General features: G+C 36.8%; 1 protein-coding gene across 2 annotated transcripts in view; it reads left to right on the top strand.

Annotated features, from left to right (window-relative positions):
• LOC111148649 (cms1 ribosomal small subunit homolog (yeast)) overlaps nt 1-24,516 on the top strand; it is a 382,522-nt gene that overhangs the window by 204,688 nt on the left and 153,318 nt on the right. The window contains exon 3 of one of the 2 annotated variants that reach the window (XM_022505405.1): nt 602-715. The exons of the other annotated variant lie outside the window; for it this stretch is intronic. Within the exon in view, the coding sequence (XP_022361113.1) occupies nt 602-715 (114 nt within the window). The remainder of the gene's footprint in view (nt 1-601; nt 716-24,516) is intronic. 2 annotated transcript variants of the gene reach the window in all.

The following is a 24,516-nucleotide window of genomic DNA, read 5'->3' as shown; positions in this document are numbered from 1 at the left end:
ACAAGTCCAGAAGCAGATGATCTCCCTTCCAACATTATCGGAAAGTCAAGAGCAGCCTAACACTACATCACAATGCCTACATCATTTACCTCACTTTCTCTCATCATGTAGGCATCTTATCATCTCACATCATCACAAGAAGGATGAGTATAGTACAGTAAGATGTATTATGAGGGAGACCACATCATATAACTTTTATTACAGTATATTGTTATAATTATTCTATTTTATTAATTATTATTGTTGAACTCTTACTGAATCTAATTTATAAATTAAACTTTATCATAGGTATGTATCCATGGTGGGGAGTATATATAGGTTCAATACTATCCACAATTTCAGACATCCACTGGGGCTCTTGAACATATCCCCTGTGGATAAGAGGGGACTACTGTATATTTAATTGTGTTTAGAAAGGATTGGGCTTACTTGTCAGAGAATCCAACCAAGGTTAGAGTAGTGGCTTTCCAGTTGTATTTGGTGAAAATCTGACATTCCTCAAAAGGTTGCTTTACCTCTTGGGAAAAGCCATCATCAGAGAGAGCTTTTCTTTTGAATTACTGTTTTAAGTCCTCACGTATTTGTTCATTTTGAAACACAGTTATCAAATGGAAGCAAAATACACAATTTTAGAAGTACAAAACCAAGATTCTGTGGCACAGAGATAGTACCAGGGGTTGTAGTCCATAATGATAGAAGATTGAAGCCTCCAAGAGTGAGTATGATGAGAGGGACAAAAGGAGACATCATAACATCACATAACTTTTTCCTGATGTTCTGGATCTTTTCACTAATAAGAAGGATGTCTGTATTTGGTAGATGAGTCATGAATCCTAGCAATTTGTTTTCCCTTGGGGGAATATTTGTCCTTCCATCGAACCACACACACATTGATCTATTGATAGATTTGTTGAGTAGAAACTGAAAACTGTATTGCCAGCATCCTGCCTTTCCCAGTGTTTCTTGATTGGAAGTCTTGTTTTCTTCTAGAGATTAAGTTGACAAAAAGATATAGCCTAAAATACCCCAACCAGTTAGATGCCATATTCCTTTGATTCTGCGACTGTGTTATCTCTTCCATCTCCACAGATTTAAATTTTTATTTTATTTTTTTTTAAGATTTTATTTATTTATTTGACAAAGAGAGACACAGCAAGGGAGGGAACACAAGCAGGGAAAGTGGGAGAGGGAGAAGCAGGCTTTCCGTGAAGCAGGGAGCCCGAAACAGTCCTCCGTCCCAGGGATGGGCAGATGCTTAATGAGTGAGTCACCCAGTTGCCCCTCTACAGTTTTAAAATTTTAAACTAAATACCTTATATTCATAGTTGCAAATCCTATTAAGACCATGAAACGTTGCCATTTCTTGTTGCTGACTGAGAAGCTTGACTATTGAATGAAATAGTGATAGGATGACATGGGCATTCTGTTCAAAAACCTTAGTGGCTAAAACAAAGTTCCTTCTACCCAGAGATAGACCCCACGTGATAGGTCCAAGAGCATGTAGTGTGGGTACAATTTCTATTCTGCAAAGCATTCTGTTTCTGGTTAAGTGAATGAGTGGATGGATGACTTTTTAAATGAGAGTTTTAATATTTTATTATTAGAGATATTTTTAAATGAAGAACTTCCCATTTTAGTAACAATTACCTTGTGTTTGGAAACATATTATATTGTAGGGATACTTTCTCATACTAAGATTCTGATAATTCCCATATTAATAATCATGTAGCTAAATTTTATGTCTTTTAAAAACCTTTGTGAAGGAAATGGTGAGTGGGAAGCAAGGGGTGACTAGTATCTTTTAACTCAAAGTATTCCAAAAATTAAAAATAAATAAAAGTGTTAGGATTTTTGTATCTGTCTTTTATATTCTAGAAGGATAAAATATACAAAAATTCTTTTTTCCTTTTATAGTTTTACACTAGGAAGGAAACTGGTAGACTTAATATGTTGTCAACTGTTCATAAGTTCTGCTATATATGAATTATATAAAAATAAATTAATTTCAGTGCCATTTTCTTTCTTTCCTGAGAATCTCTCTGGTTTTCTCATTAATATCATTAAAAGCCCAGAACCAAACAAAATATTTTTATATTTCCAAAGAAAAGTCCAGCATTCTAGTATTTTATAACTCTGGAGAAAGTCTGGACTTTTTTGTTTTTGGGGTTTTTTTAAAGATTTATTTATTTATTTTAGAGAGCAAGTGGGCATGGGGAAGGGGCAGAAGGAGAGAGAGAGAGAAAGTCTTAAGCAGACTCCACGGAGCCACAAGTTGGGCTCAATCTCACAACCTGAGCCAAAACCAAGAGTTAGATACTTAACTGACTGTGCCACCCAAGGTACCCCAAAAATCAGGAGCTTTTTAAAAAATACATGTCACTTAGTAAAAAGTAGGAGCATCTGGAAATAAGAATCCTCCCTAATATTATAAAGACTAGGAGAAGTTCTGATGTTTATGGAAGAATTTAGACTCCCCCACCCCATGCCAAATAAAGTATTTCATACACTCAGTTCAGTTTCAGCTCAGCTAAACTGTCATCAGAACAGACACATGTGTTTTCCTCAATTATAAAATGAGTTGATATCAAGACTAAGACACCAGTGATGGATTGGTTTCTGGATCCACGAAGCAAATTCCAACAGCAGTCTCATTCAAGGCCAATAAGTTGTATTATATAAAGTAAGCAGAGACTGTTTGAAGTTAAATAAATAAATATTAGAAAATAAATAAATAATAGAAAATGGAATGACCATACTTTTTGTTTCTTTTCTAAAATAAGTTCCTTCTAAGTAGTTGAATAATATTTTTGAAATATTCTCAATCTCAAGCTCATTGCTTCTAGAATTCTCTTGGTCCTTGATACTGAATACTGTGATTATTGAGGTAAAAAGTTGCCATAGCTATAACGGACATTATAGAAAAGAAAGTGACTCTTCAATTCTCTGTGCCTTGGTGTCCTCTTTTGTTTGCCTCCACTGGACTGAAAGCCCCATGAATTTAGAGACTGACTGGTTTTACTCATTTTTATATCTGTCACTATTGCCATACTTCCTGGTATATAGTAGGTAATCACTTAACATCTGATTAATTAGAGGAAGTACCGTCAAATGTAAAATCTCAACCATACTTGAGAGTTGTAAGAACTGTGAATCAGATGATGTGTGAATGAGATGATGTGTGAATGTCTGTGTGGGTGGATGTATGTGTGTGTGTGTCCCAAACATAAATGCTGAAAAATAGTGTCTTTTTTAATCTGACTCATGCTAACCAAATTTACAAATAAAGACTACCTTTCAAACTAGGATACCACTGTTAATTTGTAATGGATGATATTTTATACCTGATTTGGGAGCTAGAGTTGTTTATATCCTTAGGCCCTCTCTGTTATTGATCAGAATATATGTATATATATACAGGGATATACATAAGGCAACTAATTCCAACTCAGAAATTGTTTGAACATGACATGAGAATAAAGGGAATAAATTAAAACAGGCTGATACTTCCCTTTTTTCTTCTAAGGTTTCTTCCAAATAACACTTCCCTTGGTTATTTTCAGATACACTAACAAGGTTTTTATAGCCTAGTTTGCTTTCTCTTAATCTGTGAGATCCCTAACACCTCAAGCCAATCATTATCTGATTTTTTTTAACATAGTTAATTTACTTCAAATAGATAACACTGATCACTTTGATTAAGAAGTACCACCTAGGGGAGCCTGGGTGACTGTCAGTTAAGCATCCAACTCTTAATTTCAGCTCAGGTCATGATCTCAGAGTCATGAGATTGAGCACAGCCACCACCACCCCCAGGGTCACTCTCAGCACTCAGTGGAGAGTCTGCTTGAGATTCTCTCCCTATGCCCACCCACAATGCACAAATTCACGCTCTCTCTCCCAAATAAATAAAGTCTTAAAAAAAAAAAAAAAAAGGAGGGGCGCCTGGGTGGCTCAGTGGGTTAAAGCCTCTGCCTTCAGCTCAGGTCATGATCCCAGGGTCCTGGGATCGAGCCCCACATCAGGCTCTCTGCTCAGCAGGGAGCCTGCTCCCCCCCCTCCTCTGCCTGCCTCTCTGCCTACTTGTGATCTCTCTCTCTCTGTCAAATAAATAAATAAACAATCTAAAAAAAAAAAAAAAGAAAGAAAGAAAGGAAGTGCCAACTGTGCTCATCTTTTTTTAAAAAGATTGTCTGAGAGAGAGAGAGAGAGCAGTAGAGGAAGGGGCAGAGGGAGAGAAAGAAAGAGAGCATCCCAAGCCGACTCTCACTGAATGCAGAAGAGGACGAAGGGCTTTATCCCATGACCTGGAGACCAGGCTCTGAAACCAAGAGTCAGATGCCCAACAACTGCACTACCCAGGTGCCCCAATATACACATCTTTTTGATATACTGACAGTCTCCCAGCTAGCTTCAGTTTAGATTTGTTTTCTGATCCTGTTTCCTGTTTTGATCTTGAAATCTACTTTATACTTTGTACCAATGTCTTGTTTTATGGAAAATAGTACCACTGGTGATCAAGAATCACTAATATGAGGGCTGATGTGATACTTATTTAGTACTGTCTATTTCCATAAATATGTATTAAATGCATAGTGTATGGGCATCCTGAGTTGTGATTCAGCAACAGACAACATGAGTCATAATCATTTGTGAGTTGAAAATCAAAATCAGAGGTTCCCCCTGTGTTCTAGAAATTCAGTCCTCAGAACTAAAAGGATGAGAATGAGACATAGCCTTTGAAAACCCTGTTGTGGTGCCCATCAATGTTTTCCAACGTGTATTCTGTGGCACACCAATTCTGAGGGATGTACTATCAAAAGTCAAGTAGATTTAAGAAAAATAGCAATCACTATTCTTTTTTTTTTTTTTAAGATTTATTTATTTTAGAGCATGAGAAGGAGGGGGAGAGGGAGAGGGAGAGAGAATTTCAAGAAGACTCCGCACTGAGCACCGAACCAACTTGGGACTCGGTCTTATAACCCTGACTGAGATCATGACCTAAGCCAAAATCAAGAATCAGTCACGTAACCAACTGCACCACCCAGACACCCCAACAGTAATCAGTATTCTTGAAGAACCACGGTGCAAATAAGATTAATCTGGTAAAAGCTCTAAAATGTCCTACACAAAAAGTTTAGCTTTGCTGAACTAACTTAATTTAGAATACACTTCAGAGAATAACAGTAATAGTTTAGAAGGTTATAATTCACTCGTTTTATTGTTTTTAATTGTATGTGCATTTCCCTTTCTAGACTCTCTGAATTTAAGAATTTTTAATCATTCTGTTCCGTTCTTCCTCTGTGCTGTCCCCAGCTCCCGATAAGAAAGATGTATGGAAGAAAAAAGGGGAAATAGTAAGGAAAGTGTGTGTGTGTGTGTGTGTGTGTGTGTGTGTGTGTGTATTTATCTGTCTTGGTTATTTGTCTGTTCCAAACTATTGTGTAGTCCTTATGTATTTTAAAACTTTGTACCAATATGATATAATGTGTTAATATTTATAGAAAGTTTATGTTACATTACATAATTAAATATACAATATTTTTGATTCTATAACAAGTGAAAATGATTACTTGAAAAAGTAAGTATGGCCTGTAGTTAATGGAGTTAAAATCTGTCTTGGAAGGACTTTTTTATTTTACTTTAAATTATATATGTAAATTGCAATTTTTTCTATCATATTTCCACATTTTGTTATTAAGTTTAAAAGTTTAAAGATTACACTCAGAAAAATAAGTTATGAAAATATTTGTACTAGAGGAAAATCTCCACTCTTTAGAATTCTCTGAATGGTGATTTTAGATAATAAAATTTTCTCAACACTTGTAAGTTGTTCCCCAATCATAAGCTACATAAGCTACAAAACTTTAAAAATATATATTTGGTGAAAATTTTTCTAAAATATTTCCATTTCTTCTCTTTAAAAGAACATATGTTGACCATAATTTAAACTTTTTTCAATGACCCAAGGTCATTGTTCAGTCCATTTCATTTCAGTAAATATTTATTTAGCACCTCTTGTATATGATGATCCTCCCAGGCCCTTTTGGATACTTCAGTCTGTCTACCACTATACTAAACAGCTGCTGAATGCTGTGTTTGGGGCTCTTGGGTCATCTTTTTATACTTTTTCTGATTTCCTAGCTATGAAGACTGACAGACTCCTATGAGGGTGCCCCATTCAACCTCCCTCCTAGAAGTGGTGCTTCCAATCTGTTAGCAGGAAATTAAAATACCCAGCCCTATGGATATGCATTGAAATAAGAAGAGTACACTAGGAATCTCTTTACTATGTGAAGTACATAAAATTTGTACATTTTGGCTGCTCAAGAGTCCTTTTTATCCTTTTACTTGTTTCTGAAATCTCTTGAATTGTCCTAACATTTTAGATATGTGAAACGTTGCTATAAACTCATCAAGCAGACTTTTTTTTTTATCCCTTTGCTTAGTAGTTCTTCTCGAAGCAGATTCAGATTTTATAACACCACTGTCTATATTATCCACTGACCAAGTGAGAATTAGTTTTGTCTAAAATATTAATCCAGAAATCTCCATCTAATTATAGTCCACAGCTTCCTTATGAGCCATTTTATATTTGCCTGAGACTTGGTTTAATTTTGACCTATAATGGGTTTTTATTAGTTTTTTAGTTTTTCAAATTCACGGTTTGTGCATGTATATATATATATACCATATGGTATATTATGGTGTGTATGTGTGTGTGTGTGTGTGTGTGTGTGTATAATATATATTATATATATCATAAAACTTTTTTTATTTTTTATTTAAATTGTAGTTAATACATATGGTAAAATTGCTTTCATACCATAAAATTGTTAATAAAAGACTTCTATACCAGGCTCATTTTTATTTTCTCCTTTGTCAAAATGATGTGTCCTAAAAATGTCTTAACACTAAAAATCAGTATTTACAATGGTTAAATTATGGCTCTATCTAACTTTCAATTTAGCCAAAAATGAATTGAGTGCTGGAGAGACCCAGTGTGTACATTATACAGACCTGCAAGAATTAATGTGTTAGAACAGTAAAGCTGGATGACATTTTTAGCACCTCCTAATGATCAATGTTAATCATACCTGTGCTACAACTACCTCTCCCATTTTTAGTAACTGTTAGTTAGCTCATCACATCCTTTCAACCCTGTGTCCTATTTATGTGTTCTAAATCTACTTGTCACCACCGTACCAAATAAGAAAAAGAAGCAGCACCATAGTAATCAAAGAATGAAATTCCTCTGTATGTACTTTGTATTACCAGCAGCATGCATATTGAGATCTTTTTTGAAGAGTCAGTTAATGAAGAAACTTGAGAATCCTTGGGTTATCTGCCACTTCAAATTAAATTGTGGTATTCTGGTCTCCTTAAAGGCGGTAGCAAATCTTTTTTCTCTAAAACTATTTCTAGAATTCCAGAGTAAAGCTACTATCTTTTCATCCCTTTTCTATTTAAAAGTCTTCTGTTTTAAAACTGTATATAAATGTAAGCTGATGTGTATTTTCATGAGTGTGATTCACTCTGTAATCTTTCTTTCAAGCTGTTATCACAACATTAAGGAGTAAGAATTTTCCTTATGTTGTCATCTAACTTCATGGCTTACTTTCATTTGATTTTCTTTTTTTTTTTATTATTCACTTAGAATTTACAGAAGAGAATTCTGGAAAGCTGCAGTGGTTCTTTGTTTTTTAGAGGAAATGGCTAACATGAGATTGAGGGCAAGAGTGTGGAATAAGGAAACTGGCTTGAAACCTCTATATATTTTATGCCATTTCATTTTCTGAATAATATCTCTGACTCAGTAATCATCCTGGGTATTAGCCATGCAAGTTTTCTTATTCCCTGGAAAGCCTTACTCTAATCAAGAATTTTGCTAGCATATCATATACCTTGTAATTTTATTTTCTAAAATTTTGTGGCATGTAATGTCTTCATTTCCCTGCAAACTTTTAAAACCCTTGTATCTTCATTTATTTTATTACTCTGACATTCTCTATTTCATATCATTCTTTGCAATTCACTTTCCTATTCTGCAAATAAATCATTTGCAGTTATCCTAAAAACTGGATTCTGTCACTTATGGTCTAGTGCTGTGTAGAAGTAGAAGACAAGTTATAGCCAGAAGCTGTAAGTTCCCCAAGTTCAAAATCTGTACAAGTTTACACTAGAAAACCAAAATATTCCCTCTGTAATCACTGAACTTCCAAAAGACGATAGATGCCACAGGCATAGAAACAGAATCAATCCGTCAGGCTCTGGGTAGTTTGAAGGTCTGAAATAGATCATGTGAGACCCAGCATTACTTTGGCCATTCTTATTTGAGGGCTACAGATAGAGTGGTATCTTTTGCCAAAACCTAAAGACATAAAAATATAAATTAACCAGAAGGTAGCGTTTCCTTTTTTTTTTTTTCTTTAAAGATTCATCTATTTATTTTAGAGAGGGAGAGAGAGTGAGCTGGGGGAGGGGGAAAGGGAGAAGGAGAGAGAGAATCCATAAGCAGTCTCCTGGTTGAGTGCAGAGAGACTGCGTTAGGGAGTCTCTCTCTCTGAGAGAAAGGCTGCGTTAGACCTCTGACCCTGAGATCGTGACATGAGCTGAAACTAAGTGGTCACTCAACCAGCTGAGCCACCAGGCGCCCCAGAAGGTAGCCTTTCTGACCTTACTCTCATCAGAAGGAACAGCAGGTTAAAAATTAATAATGACTGATAACATTTTTTCAAATAGTCTTACATTTTTTAATCATTTATCTTTGATTATTTAATTTAAAGTTTACCAAGCCAGGAAACATACTGCTATATACTTATTACCAAGAGCTATTTTAAGGGAACCTGTCTGGCTCAGTTGGCAGAGCATGCAACACTTGATCTCAAGGTCATGCGTTCAAACCCCACGTTGGGTATAGAGATGACTTAAAATACCATCTTTAAAAAAAAAAAAAAAACGATTTTATTAGAAAATAATAATTTTGATCTTTCTTCATTGCCTAGACCTCAAATCCCAAAGCACGTTTTTCCAGTTTACTGTTCTCACCTAGAAAATTGGAGAACATGGTCATTCCAGTGTCACTGCTGTTCTAGGCATCAAATAAAAATTTAAAAGAACTTGAGTTTCTGATGACACACTCTAGAACTCTCATTATACATAATAAGCTCATTCTTTGGAGTTGCTAAGAAATGATACTTAGGTTTTTGTGTCCTCAACTATGTTCTTCTTGGTCCATTGTTTCCTTCCAACTTAGGCATCATTACCATCTTCACTCCAAGAAATAAGCTAATGGTACACAGGATTATGCAAAAAGCTCCAGGAGAGAAGGAGCTCTTTCCCAAATTTCAGAATTGCCTTATTGGAGAGAAAATTTCTATAATTTTTTTTTTTTCAGAGAATCTAAGTGTCAGACAGAACAAAAAGGAAGGAGAAGAGCTATCTTGAGCTCTTGAGTTTGAAGCAAGATCTGCATTATGACCCCATGTAGAAAAGTTCTGGCCCTCCATAATGCAGTGCTTTGAACAAATTAGTAAATTTTACAACAAGTATCTTGGTTGCTAGTATTTTTAAAATCTCAGAATAGAGGCGCCTGGGTGGCTCAGTGGGTTAAAGCCTCTGCCTTCAGCTCAGGTCATGATCTCAGGGTCATGGGATTGGGCCCCACATCGGGCTCTCTGCTCAGAGGGGAGCCTGCTTCCCCTTCTCTCTCTGCCTGCCTCTCTGCCTACTTGTGATCTCTCTCTGTCAAATAAATAAATAAAATTTAAAAAAATAATCTCAGAATAGACATGAAGATAATTCAATAGGACCAATGACTTTCAGTTTAAAGAAAGAATGATGCTTTATGAAATTCTGATCTTTTTAACAGAGAACGAAAAATAGCTTGGTTGCTAGATGTGTGTGTGTGTGTGTGTGTGTGTGTGTACGTGTGTCTGAGAGAGAATGAAAGAGGAAGAGAGAAAAGGAAGGAGGAGACACAAGACAGACATAGTTACACTAATCTTTTTCCACAAAGAACTTGTGATTGCTTGGAAATGAAATATATAATAAAATTCACATAGGGATTTTAAATAAAGATAGAAAAGAAGACGGGAAAATAATGGCATTAGAATAAGTTTGGGTCTCTCAGGAATCCTACAGATCTTTTGACTCAGGTGCGGTAACAGTAGCATTAAAAGCAGAGTCAAGGCACAGGTCTGTTGTAAGAAAAGAGCAGATCTTCCATTGGTCCTCCCATCCATTGCCATCTCATACTGAACCAGTGCAGCAAGTCTTTTGTCAGCCCTTGTGCTGAACATGGCCTATGCATTCATTCTAGTTCCCCTGGCTTTGCCTGCATGCTTATGGCATGGCGCTCCCAGTGTTCATTCCACTGCTTTGGAAAGGCCTGTTTATTCAAGAGTTGCACATCCCATTAAAGGAATAGCATTGAGCATGATTTTTGAAACCCCGCATATGCATTTTGTATTGGGGCTTGAGTATCCAAGAAGCCTTCAAAATATCATTGTCAGTTTATTATTCTGTTGAATTCATAGGTGCTTCCATAGGATGAACTCAGGTGAGGGACACCCAGAAACTGACTAAGCAAAGATGAAAGGAAAATGAAAGAAATTCCATTCTGTCTGACTCAGGGATGATAGGCAAAAAATCTAAAGATATTTTTCTTCAGTATTCATCATTTATTTCCATCATTTGTTCCCATTGTTATTTTCCCCTGCCCAGTTATTACTTGCATTTCTTCAGAAATATTAGTGTATAAGCCTGAAGAGGCAGAGAATCGAGGGTGCTACACCAGAGTCTGAGAAAATTCAAAGTTTTGGACTGAGGGCCCACCTCTGAGCTCATGCTTTTTCATTACACTGTATTTGGCTGAAGATCTGATAACTAGATGTGCTGTAACTATTGCAAAGACAGTGTAATCTCTTGCTTCCTAGATTTTCACTGGTATTTTTACGTGTTGTTTAGAGTAGCCACACCCTTCCATGAGTTCTGGGTGTCTTAGCTATTTGGGAAAAAGACGAGGGGGAAAGAAAGGAATTGGTGGTAGAGAGATGGTGCCTGAAAATGGAAAGGTCACGGATGAAAGTGGAGTATGTGTTACCTTCTGGCTCAGGCCAGGTGGTGGGGTGTGGATGTCATGTATGTCCCAGTGCAGTCACCCTTGCAGTGGTAATTCTCTCAGTTTAGCCACCACGGAGTATTGTTCCTTGTTTTTCTATAGTGCTTGTCAAAATGCTATGACAACTGGCTGGTTTTATGAAAACAGAGCCTGGCTCTCAAGAGACAGTGTGTCTGAAAGTCAAACATGGATGGCAGCCATTGGCACGCAAAGGAGTCAGAAACCACAGATTGTTTTCTCGTTGGATGAACAGCTTAAAGCAACGTAAAGTTAATTGAAGAATTCCTTGAAAGTGAAGTCAGACTGAAAGAAATGCTCTAAGTCTATAATTTACTAAATGTGAAAGGTCTGTAAGTGGTAGTGAGACAAAGAGTTTAAGGGGAAAAGAGCATTTTTGTAAACATATCTGGCTTGTATTATTGCCTAGGCAGTTTTAATTATTTGCTCTAATAATGTAGATCTGCAGAAGAATCTTTAATTAGGTAAAGCTTGATTTATGGAGTTGGCCTCATATAAACCATGAGGTCATGGTGTGCTGCAGAAAATTACAGGCCTGGTCTTGCCATTGAAAACTATTATTTCTACCTAGGACTATTCATGCTCTGCATGTCTTACTCTCACGAAACCAGATCATCCTGTGTTCTCATTCTCAATGTCCTTTGCCCAGGTAAATCCAACATACACTATTACTCATTAAGTAATTTATCAAATATATATATGAAAAAACTGAGGAAGCAGATGCAGAATTTAACTACTAACTCTAGTAGTTGAAGAGATGTTTACTTCTTGAGAGCTTAGAGACCAACCTGTGATCCAGAAATGGATTCATTCTCCCTTCAGCTGGCAGACTGGCAGGGACATGTGAGACTGTCAAAAGTGATATCTGTGTGTCTGTATGCCTGTCCTTCCCACAAACCTAACCCCATCCTCCACTTTCCCTCTCCTTCCCTAGCCTCTTCTGGGAAGTACTTTTGTTGTCATCAATGCCCGCTTCATCTGGTTTTAAATAAGAGCTGGGAGCCTCTACAACATTTCGTTGTGGTTCTTACTTCCCTCCCATTGCAGTAGAAGCCTTGATGTAGGGCCAAGGCTTTTTCTTTGATTATAGGTCTGCTGATTTTAATTTCCTAACATTTTTCTTGCATTGATTATACCTTAATGATTGCATTTTCTAGGTTCCCTATTTCAATTTTGCTAAAGTAGAAATAAGATTTAAGAAGGAATCCTTCTAGATTTTAACAATTTATTTTCTATTCTTTTAGATTTGTCTAACCCATATTTGCCTTGATAGCTATTTATTTATTTATTTTAATTTATTTGACAGAGATAGAGACAGTGAGAAAGGGAACACAAGCAGGGGGAGTGGGAGAGGGAGAAGCAGGCTTCCCGCTGAGCGGGGAGCCCAGTGTGGGTCTCCATCCCAGGACTCTGTGATCATGACCTGACCAAAGGCAGACGCTTAATGACTGAGCCAGCCAGGCACCCTTGATAGCTATTTTAAATGATATGCTTTTATCAGATCTTCTCAACGTGTTCAGTGTTTTTGCATAAAAACAACTCCAGCCTTCACTGTCATATTTCATCACGTTACCTAATATTTGATTAAATTATATAATTACAATAACAAGTCCAACAGGCATAAACAGGTTTGGGAATAAACATAATTGTTGAAACAGTTGGAAGAAATGCATGGGGCATGCTAGAGAATAGCCTCCTGGTCTTGAGGATTCAGTATGTATGGGCTCAGTCCTGAGTTAAACAAAGGGATAGAACTGGGGAAGTGGAGTTCAGTTATGAGAACTTCTGACTCTGTACTCTCCACATTTTCTTAATTTTACAGGTGAGACCCCAGGTGGTTACTTGACTTGCCCAAGGTTGTCAAACTAGTTGGAGCCAACCTGGGTGTCCTGACTCTCAAGCCAGAGTTTTCCCATGGTACCAAAGGAGGACTGATACCCTAACCCTTTTTGAATGCAGGTTTATAGAGTGTACTTTGATTTATTACCACAAAGTATCTGTCTTGATGCTTACTTTACCCATAGTTTTTATGTTAGTGATTAACAAACATATTTAAATTCTCCTTGATATCAAAACTGATCCTTCTTTATTATAGGAAGTTAATCCAGGTCAAAAAATTTATCAATTTTTTCTTTAAATGACCATAACTAATAAGAGAAAGAGACTGCATGGAAGAATTTTTCAGTAGGGCTTGTCTTCCTCAGCAACGAACCTGCTTCTTCCTTGCCCTCAGCCGCTCCCCCTGCTTGTGCTCTGTCACTCTCTCTCTGTCAAATAAATAAATAAAATCTTAAAAAAAAAAAAAAAGAACATTTAATGGGTGTAGACCTCAGAGAAAGCTGCTTGCGTCAGCACTGTAAGGTTTATATTTATATGTTCTCTTTCACAAAGCATATGTGCTGACTTTCCTAATATCAGATGGAAAGACTTTTTTAAAAATCACTTTCCTTTTCCTGCCCCTTTCTTCCAATGTTTACCTCTTGCCCCACCCCCTTTCAGAAGACATTTGATGTTGCCTAGAGTCAAAATGTACCTACACCTGGGCGGTTAAAAATAAAATCAAAATCATTAGGATGAATATGAAGGAGGTAGGAAAATGCTGTACTCAAATACAGAGGTAAAAATGGTTTTGTTATAATTGAAAATTGTACTGAACTGAACTTCCTCATAGACAAAACAAAACAAGACATTTGGGGGTACATTGTTTTGTTTTGTTTTTTTGCTGAAGGGAAACATCAGGTCTTCTACAGGGACATTTCTACCAAGCACTTCATTATAAGCCAATAACCCTTATGTAAATGAAGCTGAATAACCACCTAGAGCAGGATATTGGTTTATACATTAGATCTGGAGAAACCATACTATAGTCTAACTCCATTCTTTGTTGATGGGGAACAGAAGTCCAAAGAAGATAAGCAATTGACCAGCCAACAAGCTTGTTGGTGATATTACCAGCCTGGAACCAATGTCCCTTCATACTGACCGGGGTCCCAGAGCACTGTTGTTTAGAAATCAGGTCCAGTCCAGATATGGTCCAGTACCATACTTCATTATTGGGCAATGGGGACATGGACTGTCAAGTGAGTGGGATTTAGATTTGATGAATCTAAATCATCAAATATGCAGAAGAGGATTTTTTCTTTAAGGGCTTCTCTTTCCACTAAGAAGGAAGACAGAGGGTGGACCTCTGTCACAGGTTCTTGTCAAATCACTGTGGAGGAGAAAACTTGAATAATGGGTGCTCTTTTTATACCTGTTTTAAAATACTTTGTCAAAACTTTCCATTCTTTTGTCAGAATTAGTAGCAAGGTATGTTGTATCATAAGACAGTGAATTTATCAGAGAACTTCGGGCAGGGGTCAAGCTGTAAGCTGGCTACTTATTGCCCGAAAGGCCAGGTCTAAGACAATAGGGAGAGTGCTCCGAAGGGGGCATTTGCTTCCCAGCTCCAGCTGATTTTTGTCCAAGTATACATTGGACCATCTAGTGTTCTAGTGTTTGCTGAAGGGAAACATATCAGGTCTTCCACAGGGACATTATTACCAAACACTTCATTATAAACCAATAACCTTCTTCTAGTGTTTTGAGAGAAGCTGGAAGTCTGCATTATTAAGTCTCCTGATCTTAAATGCTGGCAACTTCCTTCTTACACATGCTCAAGCCAGAAACCTTGGAGTTGTCCTTGACTCCTCTCTTCCTTTTAAAACCTACATCTAATCTATCTGGAAATCCTGTTGGGTGTACCCTCAATATATATTCATAATCTGATCACTTCTTACAGATCTCTGTTGTACTACTATAGCCCAAACCACCATTATCTCTTTCCAGGATTATTGCAATAGCCTCCCAGTTGGTCTCCCTTCTATGCATTCCTTCCTATAGTCGGAGAGATATTATTGAAGCATAAGTCAGGTCTTGTTGCTTTTCTTTCCACAACCATCCAAAGGCTTCCCATCTCACTTAGCAAAATCGAAAGTCCTACCAATGCTCCATGAGGCTCTCTAACCTCACCTCTGCAGCCACATTTGTCCTCCTGTCTTTTCCTTAGATAACACCTGCTCATTTCTTCATCATGACCTTTGCCTTTGCTCTTCCCTTGCTGGGAATGGTTTTCACCAGGTATCTCCATGGCCCAGTCAGCTCCTCTAATCCCTTGCTCAAATGTCATCTACTCCATAGGCCTTCCTTGGCCACAGTATCTAAACTTGTAGCCACACGCACACACCCTCCCTCTCTACTTCTCGACGTTGCTTTATCTTTAGTACATATCATGATCTCATATACTATGTATTTTCTTCTTTGTTACCTGTTTTCCATATTAAAATATAGTTTCCAAAAGGGTAAGGACTTTGTTTTTTGTATATTTGTTCATTGCTTTGTACTTAGAATTTAGAAATGTGTCTCACACATAGTGGGTGCTCAGTAAATGCTTGATGAATGAATGAATCTAAAAAACCAATTTCTTCAACTCTAGGCCAAACAAAACTCTTCAGTGGGCCATATCCACCCTAGACCCTCTTTGACCTAGGGTCAAAAAGAGTAAGCACTTACCCAGTTGCACATAGTAGCTTGGAGACAAGCACATGACTGCATCATGACCCCTACCCTGCTCAGGAAACCATAGAAGAGCTCTTCCACTCCACTCTGCACATTGGGTCTCCTACTTCCATTCTGTTGAACTTTAATGCATCCTTATCATTATATGCCACAACAGTTTTTCCCAATACATTGATGTTTAGAATATGGAAAGTGTTATTTGAATTAGTTCAGCCTCCTGAGTGAACTTCCAAACCTCTGAAGGTAGGAAACATTTGAACAATATGACTTGCTTTCTCCACAAAACAGTGTTTAGAGTTAGACAAACAATAAATTAAGAGGGAAAAGCTTATGTAAAGACACTCAGGTGGAAAAACCCTTTGTGCTTTGGAAGAGAGCAAATGAAAAAAACTAGAGAAATGGGAGCAAGTGGTAAGAAAAGACACTGGAGAGGTAGGCAGGGCCAAAAATTATAGAACAAGGTAAGGAATTTGGATGTTATTGTTAAAATCCAATGGAAGACTCAGAAATCATTACTATAAACTATATATAGTGATAATTTTTTAATATAACTTTTTACTTAAGTACGACACATATACATCCTGGGGATGTTTTCAAGTAAATCTGTCAATTATTAGTGGTTATTTCAGCACCCAGACAGCCTTCCTTTGTTTAAAAAAAATTGGGGGGGACTTAAGTGACTGAAAAAACTAGTTTATTTTCACATTTATAACAAAAATATGAAAATTTATTTTAAAAAATCTGACTAAAGGGGTACCTAGGTTCAAGCCCTGCATCAGGCTTGCCACTCAGCAGGGAATCTGCTTGTCCCTTTCTCCCTACCCCTCCCCCTTCTCATGCTCTCTCTCTGTCTCTCAAATAAATAAACAAAATATTTAAATAAATAAAACTATCTTATTAAAATAACTAAATGTATTTATTTATATAGAAAATAAGTTTTGTTTTAGTTATAACACTAGATTTTGGTTATGATTGTTCAATAAAGTAATGCTTCCCAGGCACAGTCTTTTTAATGGTATCTACTTTAGTTAAATACATTAAATGCTAAATGGTCATTCATTTTACTGTTGTATTTGCAACTTTGCCAAGTTACTATCACATTGAAATATATAGCATTTTGCTTCTAAAAAAATAATTATATATACTTACACTATACCAAATGTACATTAATTACAGTTTTTATAAAAGGTGTAACTTGTCCTTGAGCTCATGGTTTATTGGGCCTATGTATTCCAATCATAAAAAGGGATCAAATATTGAGCAGTTTACTAACATTCTATAGAAGATAGAACAAGGCTCTTTTAGTTCAGCATATGAGAACAGTAAAACGTTACTGAAGTTGTTTTGTTTTGTTTTAACTTCGGAATTGCACAAGCCAAACTGAGCCACTTAGAGGGATTTTGTAGCTTGACCTTTGCCATCTGGTGACTAAAAAGGCAGATTCTGGAATGTGATAACATTTGAGATATGAAGAATCCAAGCAGATTCAAGCTATAGGTAATCTGGAAAGCTGATGGAAAAACTGTGTTAGGACTAAGTTTAGAAAGTCTTGAAACATTCACAGCCCACTGTGACATAAGTGAGAACTGTATGAAGAAAAATTTAAGAGCTCTTTGTAGCCTTCTCACAACTGATTTTCAGTAGCATTAATGGAAATTATAGAATTAGAAAAATTCAGAACTAGAAAGGACCATAGAGACTCTCTTTTACAGATGAGGAAACTGAGGCCCAGAAGGTACCAAAGACTTGCTCAGTGTCACATAGCTAGAGTTAATGTAAGACTGAGGTTGGGATTTGGAGCTCCTATTTTCTTGCTCAGTATTCTTTTCCATACTTTCTTGGGCATTTTTTGACCATATAGTCATTGGAGTTGTACCACAATAGAATGAGCTGTCTTAGGTGAAGAAGGGGAATACACTGCCACCAGAAGTGAGTGATCAGGCAAAAGCTAGAAAACAGCTACCTGGCATGCATGCTGATTTTCCTCATAGAAGAAACCTGTACTCTAAGAGCTTTTGCAACTCTAATTTTAATAAAGTTTAGATGCTTTTCATCATATTTGTAGTAGGTAATTATTTATCCTTCTACTTCTAAAAATTATTGTTCACTCTAATTCATGCATGCGTTATCCACTCTAGTCTTTTCTCAGAACCTGTCTTCCCTTTGACAGCATCTGTTCCAAAGTTGCTTAGTAATACAGTGTGACCAGAGAGCAAGCCAAGACTCTAAGCTCTGTTCACCACTTGGAATGATGAGTAATCACTGTACCTATAACTAATTTAAGCTTCTACATTTGACAAAAACCCAGTAACTGATTTTCTTTTGCCACACGAATACAAACTAGCCACAGAGTTAGATCCATAGCATTGAAATCAGCTTTCCTATTGTGCAGCAAGGACTTGGAATGGTAAAAGCAGTTGGTCACTTGGAACCCAATAAGGGATAAATGATTTTTAAAGTAAATTGTGAGAAAATTTCTTGACTATGCAGTTATATATAGTCTATTCTTAGCTTAGAAATGAGAATTTATAGGTTTCTATTACATTATTAAATGCATGAGAACTGATTAGAAATTTATTTGCCAACTGATAATGTCTGTGTGAATAGAAAATCTCTGCATACTGCTGTATTTTTTTAATATAAAATTATCTCTACCCATCCCATCTCCATCCATTTATCCAGCATTATAGAGCCTGCTTTTTAGCTATAATCTAGAAGGTAATTTCCCAGACATAAATATTTTTAGACTATGTGCTTAACAGTTGTACTTATAATAGAGAACTTCCAGAAAATAAATGATTCAGTCTCCTATGCCTTAAGGTAGCCCCTTTCTCCAGTGGAGACTGGGATGAATTATTCATTATAGTAGATATGTGGTCACATCACGGGCCCATCTCCATAGGGTTAAAACTGGGTCCTACACTTCCATCCTGAAGTCCTATGGGAAGATTTCCAGTATCCTCATTCCCCTCATTTCCACTGATCCTGGATTGATTTGGGAAGTGGAGTGAGGAAAGCGATATTGGCAGGGTTTCATGTACTATCATAGTGATTCACTAAGGCAGTGAAGGACTCTTTTTTTTTCAAACATGAAGGAAACTGAGAGCCCAACAATGGAGAAGCCATGTTACAGGACTAGAGAAGTTACGTAATACATAATCTCTAGGACCAACATAAAAACAAAACCTGAGACCCATATCGCCTGTATCCTGTGTGAGGTTTGTTGTTTTGTTGTTGTTGTTGTTGTTTCATGGTCACATTCCACCCTGCTGAAAACTCAAGCTAGGCTTTATTTCCTTTCCAAAGCTGACTGGACAGGAAGATTAGGCAGTGTATCTTATGTGAATTTGCCTTTTTTTAGCACAAGAGAAAGACCCCTTAGGGCAGTGTTGATAAACTTTTCTTATAAAAGGCCAGATAGTAAATATTTTAGCCTTTGTCAACCATGTGGTCTCTGTAGCAACTACTCAACTTTATGATTATAACACAAAAGCAGCCACAGGCAATACATGAACAAATGAGCAGGGCTGTGTTCCATAAAACTGTATTTAAAATGGGCACTGAAATTTAAATTTTATGTATTTCTCACATGTCATAACAAATTACCCTAATTTTTACTTTTTTCCAATCCTTTAAAGATGTAAAAATCTTTCTTGTGTGCTCTACAAAAATAGACTATGGACCAGCTTTTGGCCCACTAGCCATAGTTTGCTAACCCCTACCCTAGGGTAATAAATTGAAAAGCCCATAGGTGTTCAAACATGAAGAGATAGAATATGATACCTGAAGGACAGTTGATTTAAATGTGGTAGGGGAAATGACTGTTGGGTATGCCTATGCAGAAAGAGTAGATGGTTGATTCTATTTTAGGTTGATTCTATTTTAGGTAATCTGGGTTAGTACTAGGTCCAATTCCACATTCTTTATTTTAATTTACTGTCTTAAAATTTATGAAAGGCAGGTTTTAGCTAGCCTTAGAGAAGAAAAGTAGAAATAAGAAAAGAACATATGACCTAGAGTTTACCATATGGTACACAGAGCCAATAGGACATTTTATTAGGAATGGCAGCTGGTGGTTTTCGTTGTCACTGAATCATAGGGAACCTTGTCTGAGCCAGGGAGGAGGCAGTCAGCCATATTCCTCCTTAGCACCAAGTACTGCATGTCATTGTAAAGCTCTTAATGAATATGTCTTCTGCCGTGCTGAAAGAACCCATAAAGATCTCTGTTTTTATGACATAAAAGCTATATTGGTAAACTTTAAATTTAAAAATCCCATAAACTTAAAACCATAAAGGACCATTTATTAAAACAGTATGAATGATTTACATGCAGTTGAATACAGCTTTTGTTCTGTAAGTCAGCTCACCTGTAACAATTGCATAAGTGGTAGTGTGGTTGTTCATAACAAAGGAGTATTCATTATTATGATAATGATATAATTCACATTTTTTGAGCAGCTACTGTCTGCTGCTATCTAACATACATTGTCGCATTTATTCCCATCACAGCCCTACAAGGTAGCTATTATGCTCCTGTTGTGGATGAAATTGAGGCCTAGTCATATACACACAAAGTAGCAGGGCCAAATCTTTGTCTCCCTGACATGAAAGTTTATGCTGTTTCCATTGTACCGTTGCCACGATAAGAAATGTTAGGGGGAAAAAACAGAATTTGGAAAAATCATCCTCAACTATATTGCTAACTATCCATATTTTATGTTAGTTTTACTCTGTGTGGCTATTGTACAGTAACAGAATAATTTCAACACCTTAAAACCTTAAAAACTCCCACCAGTTTTGTCTTCTAACATTTGTGGTTTGTGTGTCCATTCATTGCTTGCAGTTTCTAGGCAGGCTGCAACCTTGAACTATTCACTGTCTGAACTTGCCCTCAAAGAATTCTTCTTTCCACCCTACCTCTGTCAAGTGACAACCAATGAAAAACCCACAAACCCGGCAGCTGCAGCTCTGGAAAGCTTCCATCAAAACCCTCATTCCCACATCCCCTTTGAAAATCACAGAGCTTGCTGTTATCTTCTTGAAGGTCATGACTAATGCTTATAAAACTTCCACAGCAAACACTGTCTACAAGACCCGAATTCCTTAACTTTGAGCTCCATGTTAACTTACCTACACCAAAACATTTACTGCCCCTCAACTGCCCTACCCTAAATTCTTACCCTGTAACCTAGAAAGCAAATATTAGGTTAGGAGCATTCTAAATAGTCAGTGGGAAAACTGGAAAGTTTAATGAATTTCAGAAAGTACATCATTGACCGATCAGAATTGAATGAAAATCCCTGTTATATTGAGAATATGAAGTGACTTACCCCTGTTCTTATCCATCTTAATTTTATTCTTTTTTTAAGATTTCATTTATTTATTTGAGAGAGAGGGAGACCATGAACAGAGGGAGGGGCAGAGGAAAAGGGAGAAGCAGACTCCCTGCTGAGCAGGGAGCCTGCTGCAGTGCTTGATCCCAGTACCCCAGGATCATGACCTGAACCAAAGGCAGACGCCCAACCAACTAAGCCACCCAGGTGCCCCTGCCTAAATTTTATTCTTTCCATGAATGGCTTTTAGGTTTCAGAGGTCAAGAATGTAGTGTACCTATCTCAGAGGGAATAATTTCATTTTTTTCTAAATGTGGAAATGTAGTATAAAGGGAACTATTTTATGTATGACCAAGTGATACCAAAATCCAGTTTTTAGGAGCCTTTTCAGATGTGAATCATGTTATTTAATCCAGGTCTTTGAAACCACAAGCAGACACACACAGTATGGATGTTTGATTGAAGAAATATGGTTGCTGTTATTCACCCTGCCATGCTTTATTTTGCTTACATTAATGACCCATTAATACACTTAAGAAAAAAAGTAAATTTGTCTCATCATCCATTGAAATTGACAGGACTGGATGCTAGTGATTATAGACACAAGACTCCATCAAGAGATAATTTCCTAATGATCACAACATTGATTTTTCTAGACTGTCCCATGAGTATTTCCAGGAATCCAGGGAGAAAAAAAGGCTGCAGCCAGGAGACAAAATGTGCTAATGTACCACTTATTGTCTGGAGAAAATATATGCTCATGGCAGCAGTAAGAAGTTATTTGGTCTGTATTTACTTAAAACATACAGGCTGCAGAATGTTAGCATTCTGATTTTGCCCAGACATAATAGAATTCACTAGCACTTTCACACTAGCTTTAGGAAGGAATGCACCTTTTGAATCAACATTGATTAAAAGGTTGTCATTTAGTTCCAGTAAACCCAAAGGTTCTTTCTGTTGCCTAAGTTACAGAGAAAGTTACTTGGGGCGTTAAATCCTACCTGAATTGACTGCTCTGGGTCACTTTAGCATATTTCCTTATCAGTAACACTGAGAAGACATGTTTTTTTAAATATGACAAAACATCTACTATTTAGATGAAATAGTGAATTCAGATCTGTGGTGGGGAAATGCTCATAATTAAAAAGAGACTGAATGAAATATTGTTGATAAAGAATATCAATGTCAGTTTTCCTAATGGGAAGGTGGGATATGCTTTATGAGTCAAGACTTTTTGTTAAATAAACAGCCTCAGGAGAATGTCCACTCTCATCTGTGAACAGTGTATGCATGTACATATATCTGTTTGGGGTGGGGTTTTCCCCCAAAATGGGATATCTCAGTGACTGTAATTTTTTACTTTCCCTTTTTAATATTTTGACTATCAGTTATTTAAGTATCAGAAAACAACTTGCGCTGGGGCACCTGAATGGTACAGTCACTTACACATCTGAGTCTTGGTTTCAGCTCAGGTCATCCATGATCTCAGGGTCCTAGGCTCCGCAGTCAGTGGGGAGTCTGCTTGAGTTTTCTCTCTGCCCCTCCCCCCATTTTCTCTCTCTCTCTCACACACACAAACAAATAAATAAATCTTAAAAAAAAAAAAAAGAATAAAAGAAAGAAAACAACTTGCACTGTCAAGAAAAGCCATCTTCATATATTTCTGAAGCAAGATGCTAGGTTTTTGTCTTTCTCCAAGCAGCTCTAAAGCCTATTTACTTTATTTTTGGGGGGGTTGTTCTAATATCATAAATGTATATACATTCAAAATGATTATCCACATTTTTTGTGTCTCAGGTTAATGCTTCCAAGATTACATTAGTGGTATGGCAGTTAAAACCATGGATATTTTCAAGTCCCTTATACCAAATGTATCAAAAAATTAAATTCATAAATAAATGAGTGTTCTATAAGCATTTTTTTTCTTAAATTTTAAATGAAGAGGCATTCACATGAACCTTATACTGCCCTCTAGTTCCTGGTAATCCAAATGCTTTGTCTTTTTTTCACCTCACCAAACTAATAAATTTTGCCATAGGGAAAGTAGAAACTTGTTTCATTCAGTTAAGGGAGTATTTTTTGATTGCCTTTAAATTGTTTCATTTGTTTTCATATCACTGTCATGTAATAGCTTTCCAAGAAAATTTTTTATTATCTTTTCTTTTTTATCCATTTTAATATTAATCTATTATATCAAAATATTATAAATTCAGCATGTCAGTTCAAGACAACAATTAAAGACATTTTATTCTTCTATTCTTTGAAATCTGCTGTGTATTTTATTTTTTTTTAAGATTTTATTTATTTATTTGACAGACAGAGATCAGAAGTAGGCAGAGAGCGAGGAAGGGAAGGAGGTTCCCTGCTGAGCAGAGAGCCTGATGCAGGGCTCGATCCCAGGACCCTGGGATCATGACCTGAGCCAAAGGCAGAGGCTTTAACTCACTGAGCCACCCAGGCGCCCCTGCTATGTATTTTATAGTCGGAAAATATCTTAATGTGAACTAGCAAGTGCTACTTCAAGTGCTCAGCACCTACATGTGACCAGTGACTATACAGTTGGATGGCACAGCTCTAGACCATGATATTCTAAGCAGTATGGCAGGATCATGGACCTTCACTGTTACTAATTTCCTTTAGAAAAACATGTTGTTACAGGGGTGCCTGGGTGACTCAGTGGGGTAAAGCCTCTGCCTTCGGCTCAGTTCATGATCCCAGGGTCCTGGGATCGAGCCCCTCATTAGGCTCTCTGCTCAGCAGGGAGCCTGCTTCCCCCTCTCTCTCTGCCTGCCTCTCTGCCTACTTGATCTCTGTCAAATAAATAAATAAACTCTTTTTTAAAAAAAAGAAAAACACGTTATAAAACTAGAGAGATTTAAGTAAACTGGAGAATTGTTTGTTCTAACACCCATAAAATCAGGATAAATCTAAGAGTATTTTGATATGACCACAACATTTGTGAAGCCTCAGTTATGTTTATGGAATTAAAATTAATTTCTTAAACTTGGGGGTAACCAAAAATAAATGAAATGCCAAGGGAAGATCATGGCCATATTCTTCAGAATAATTTTTAGTCCCTGCCCCCATATTCTAGGGATATATTGAAACTTTCCTACAAAAAGCATGGATCCTTTTTACTCAGGAGCTTTATAAACATCTATTAATCTCTTAATCAAAGGATCTTGCTGAATAAATGTGAATTCGTTGGACATTTTCCCCACTCTGTTAACTAATACAGAATGGAAAGGAATTATTTTATGTATTTCTGGGAATGACAACCAGCCCTCTTCCGGTCATATGTACTTAGAACAATCTAGCCAGAGATTGGAATTTCAAATTATATATGGGGTCATCTGTTGGGATTCCAGAAAAAATAACTGGAAGACTCTTGAGTTTCTATAAATAGAGATTTTAGAACAGCATAGCATTATGCTCATTAATTTTCCTTTCTCTCTAAGGCAAGGGTATCTAAGAAAATCTGACACAG

The sequence above is a fragment of the Enhydra lutris genome, unplaced genomic scaffold (assembly GCF_002288905.1).
Source record: "Enhydra lutris kenyoni isolate GAN:26980312 unplaced genomic scaffold, ASM228890v2 scaffoldscaffold2, whole genome shotgun sequence".
Classification (NCBI taxonomy): Eukaryota; Metazoa; Chordata; class Mammalia; order Carnivora; family Mustelidae; genus Enhydra; species Enhydra lutris.
This window is presented reverse-complemented; position numbering and strand designations above follow the sequence as displayed.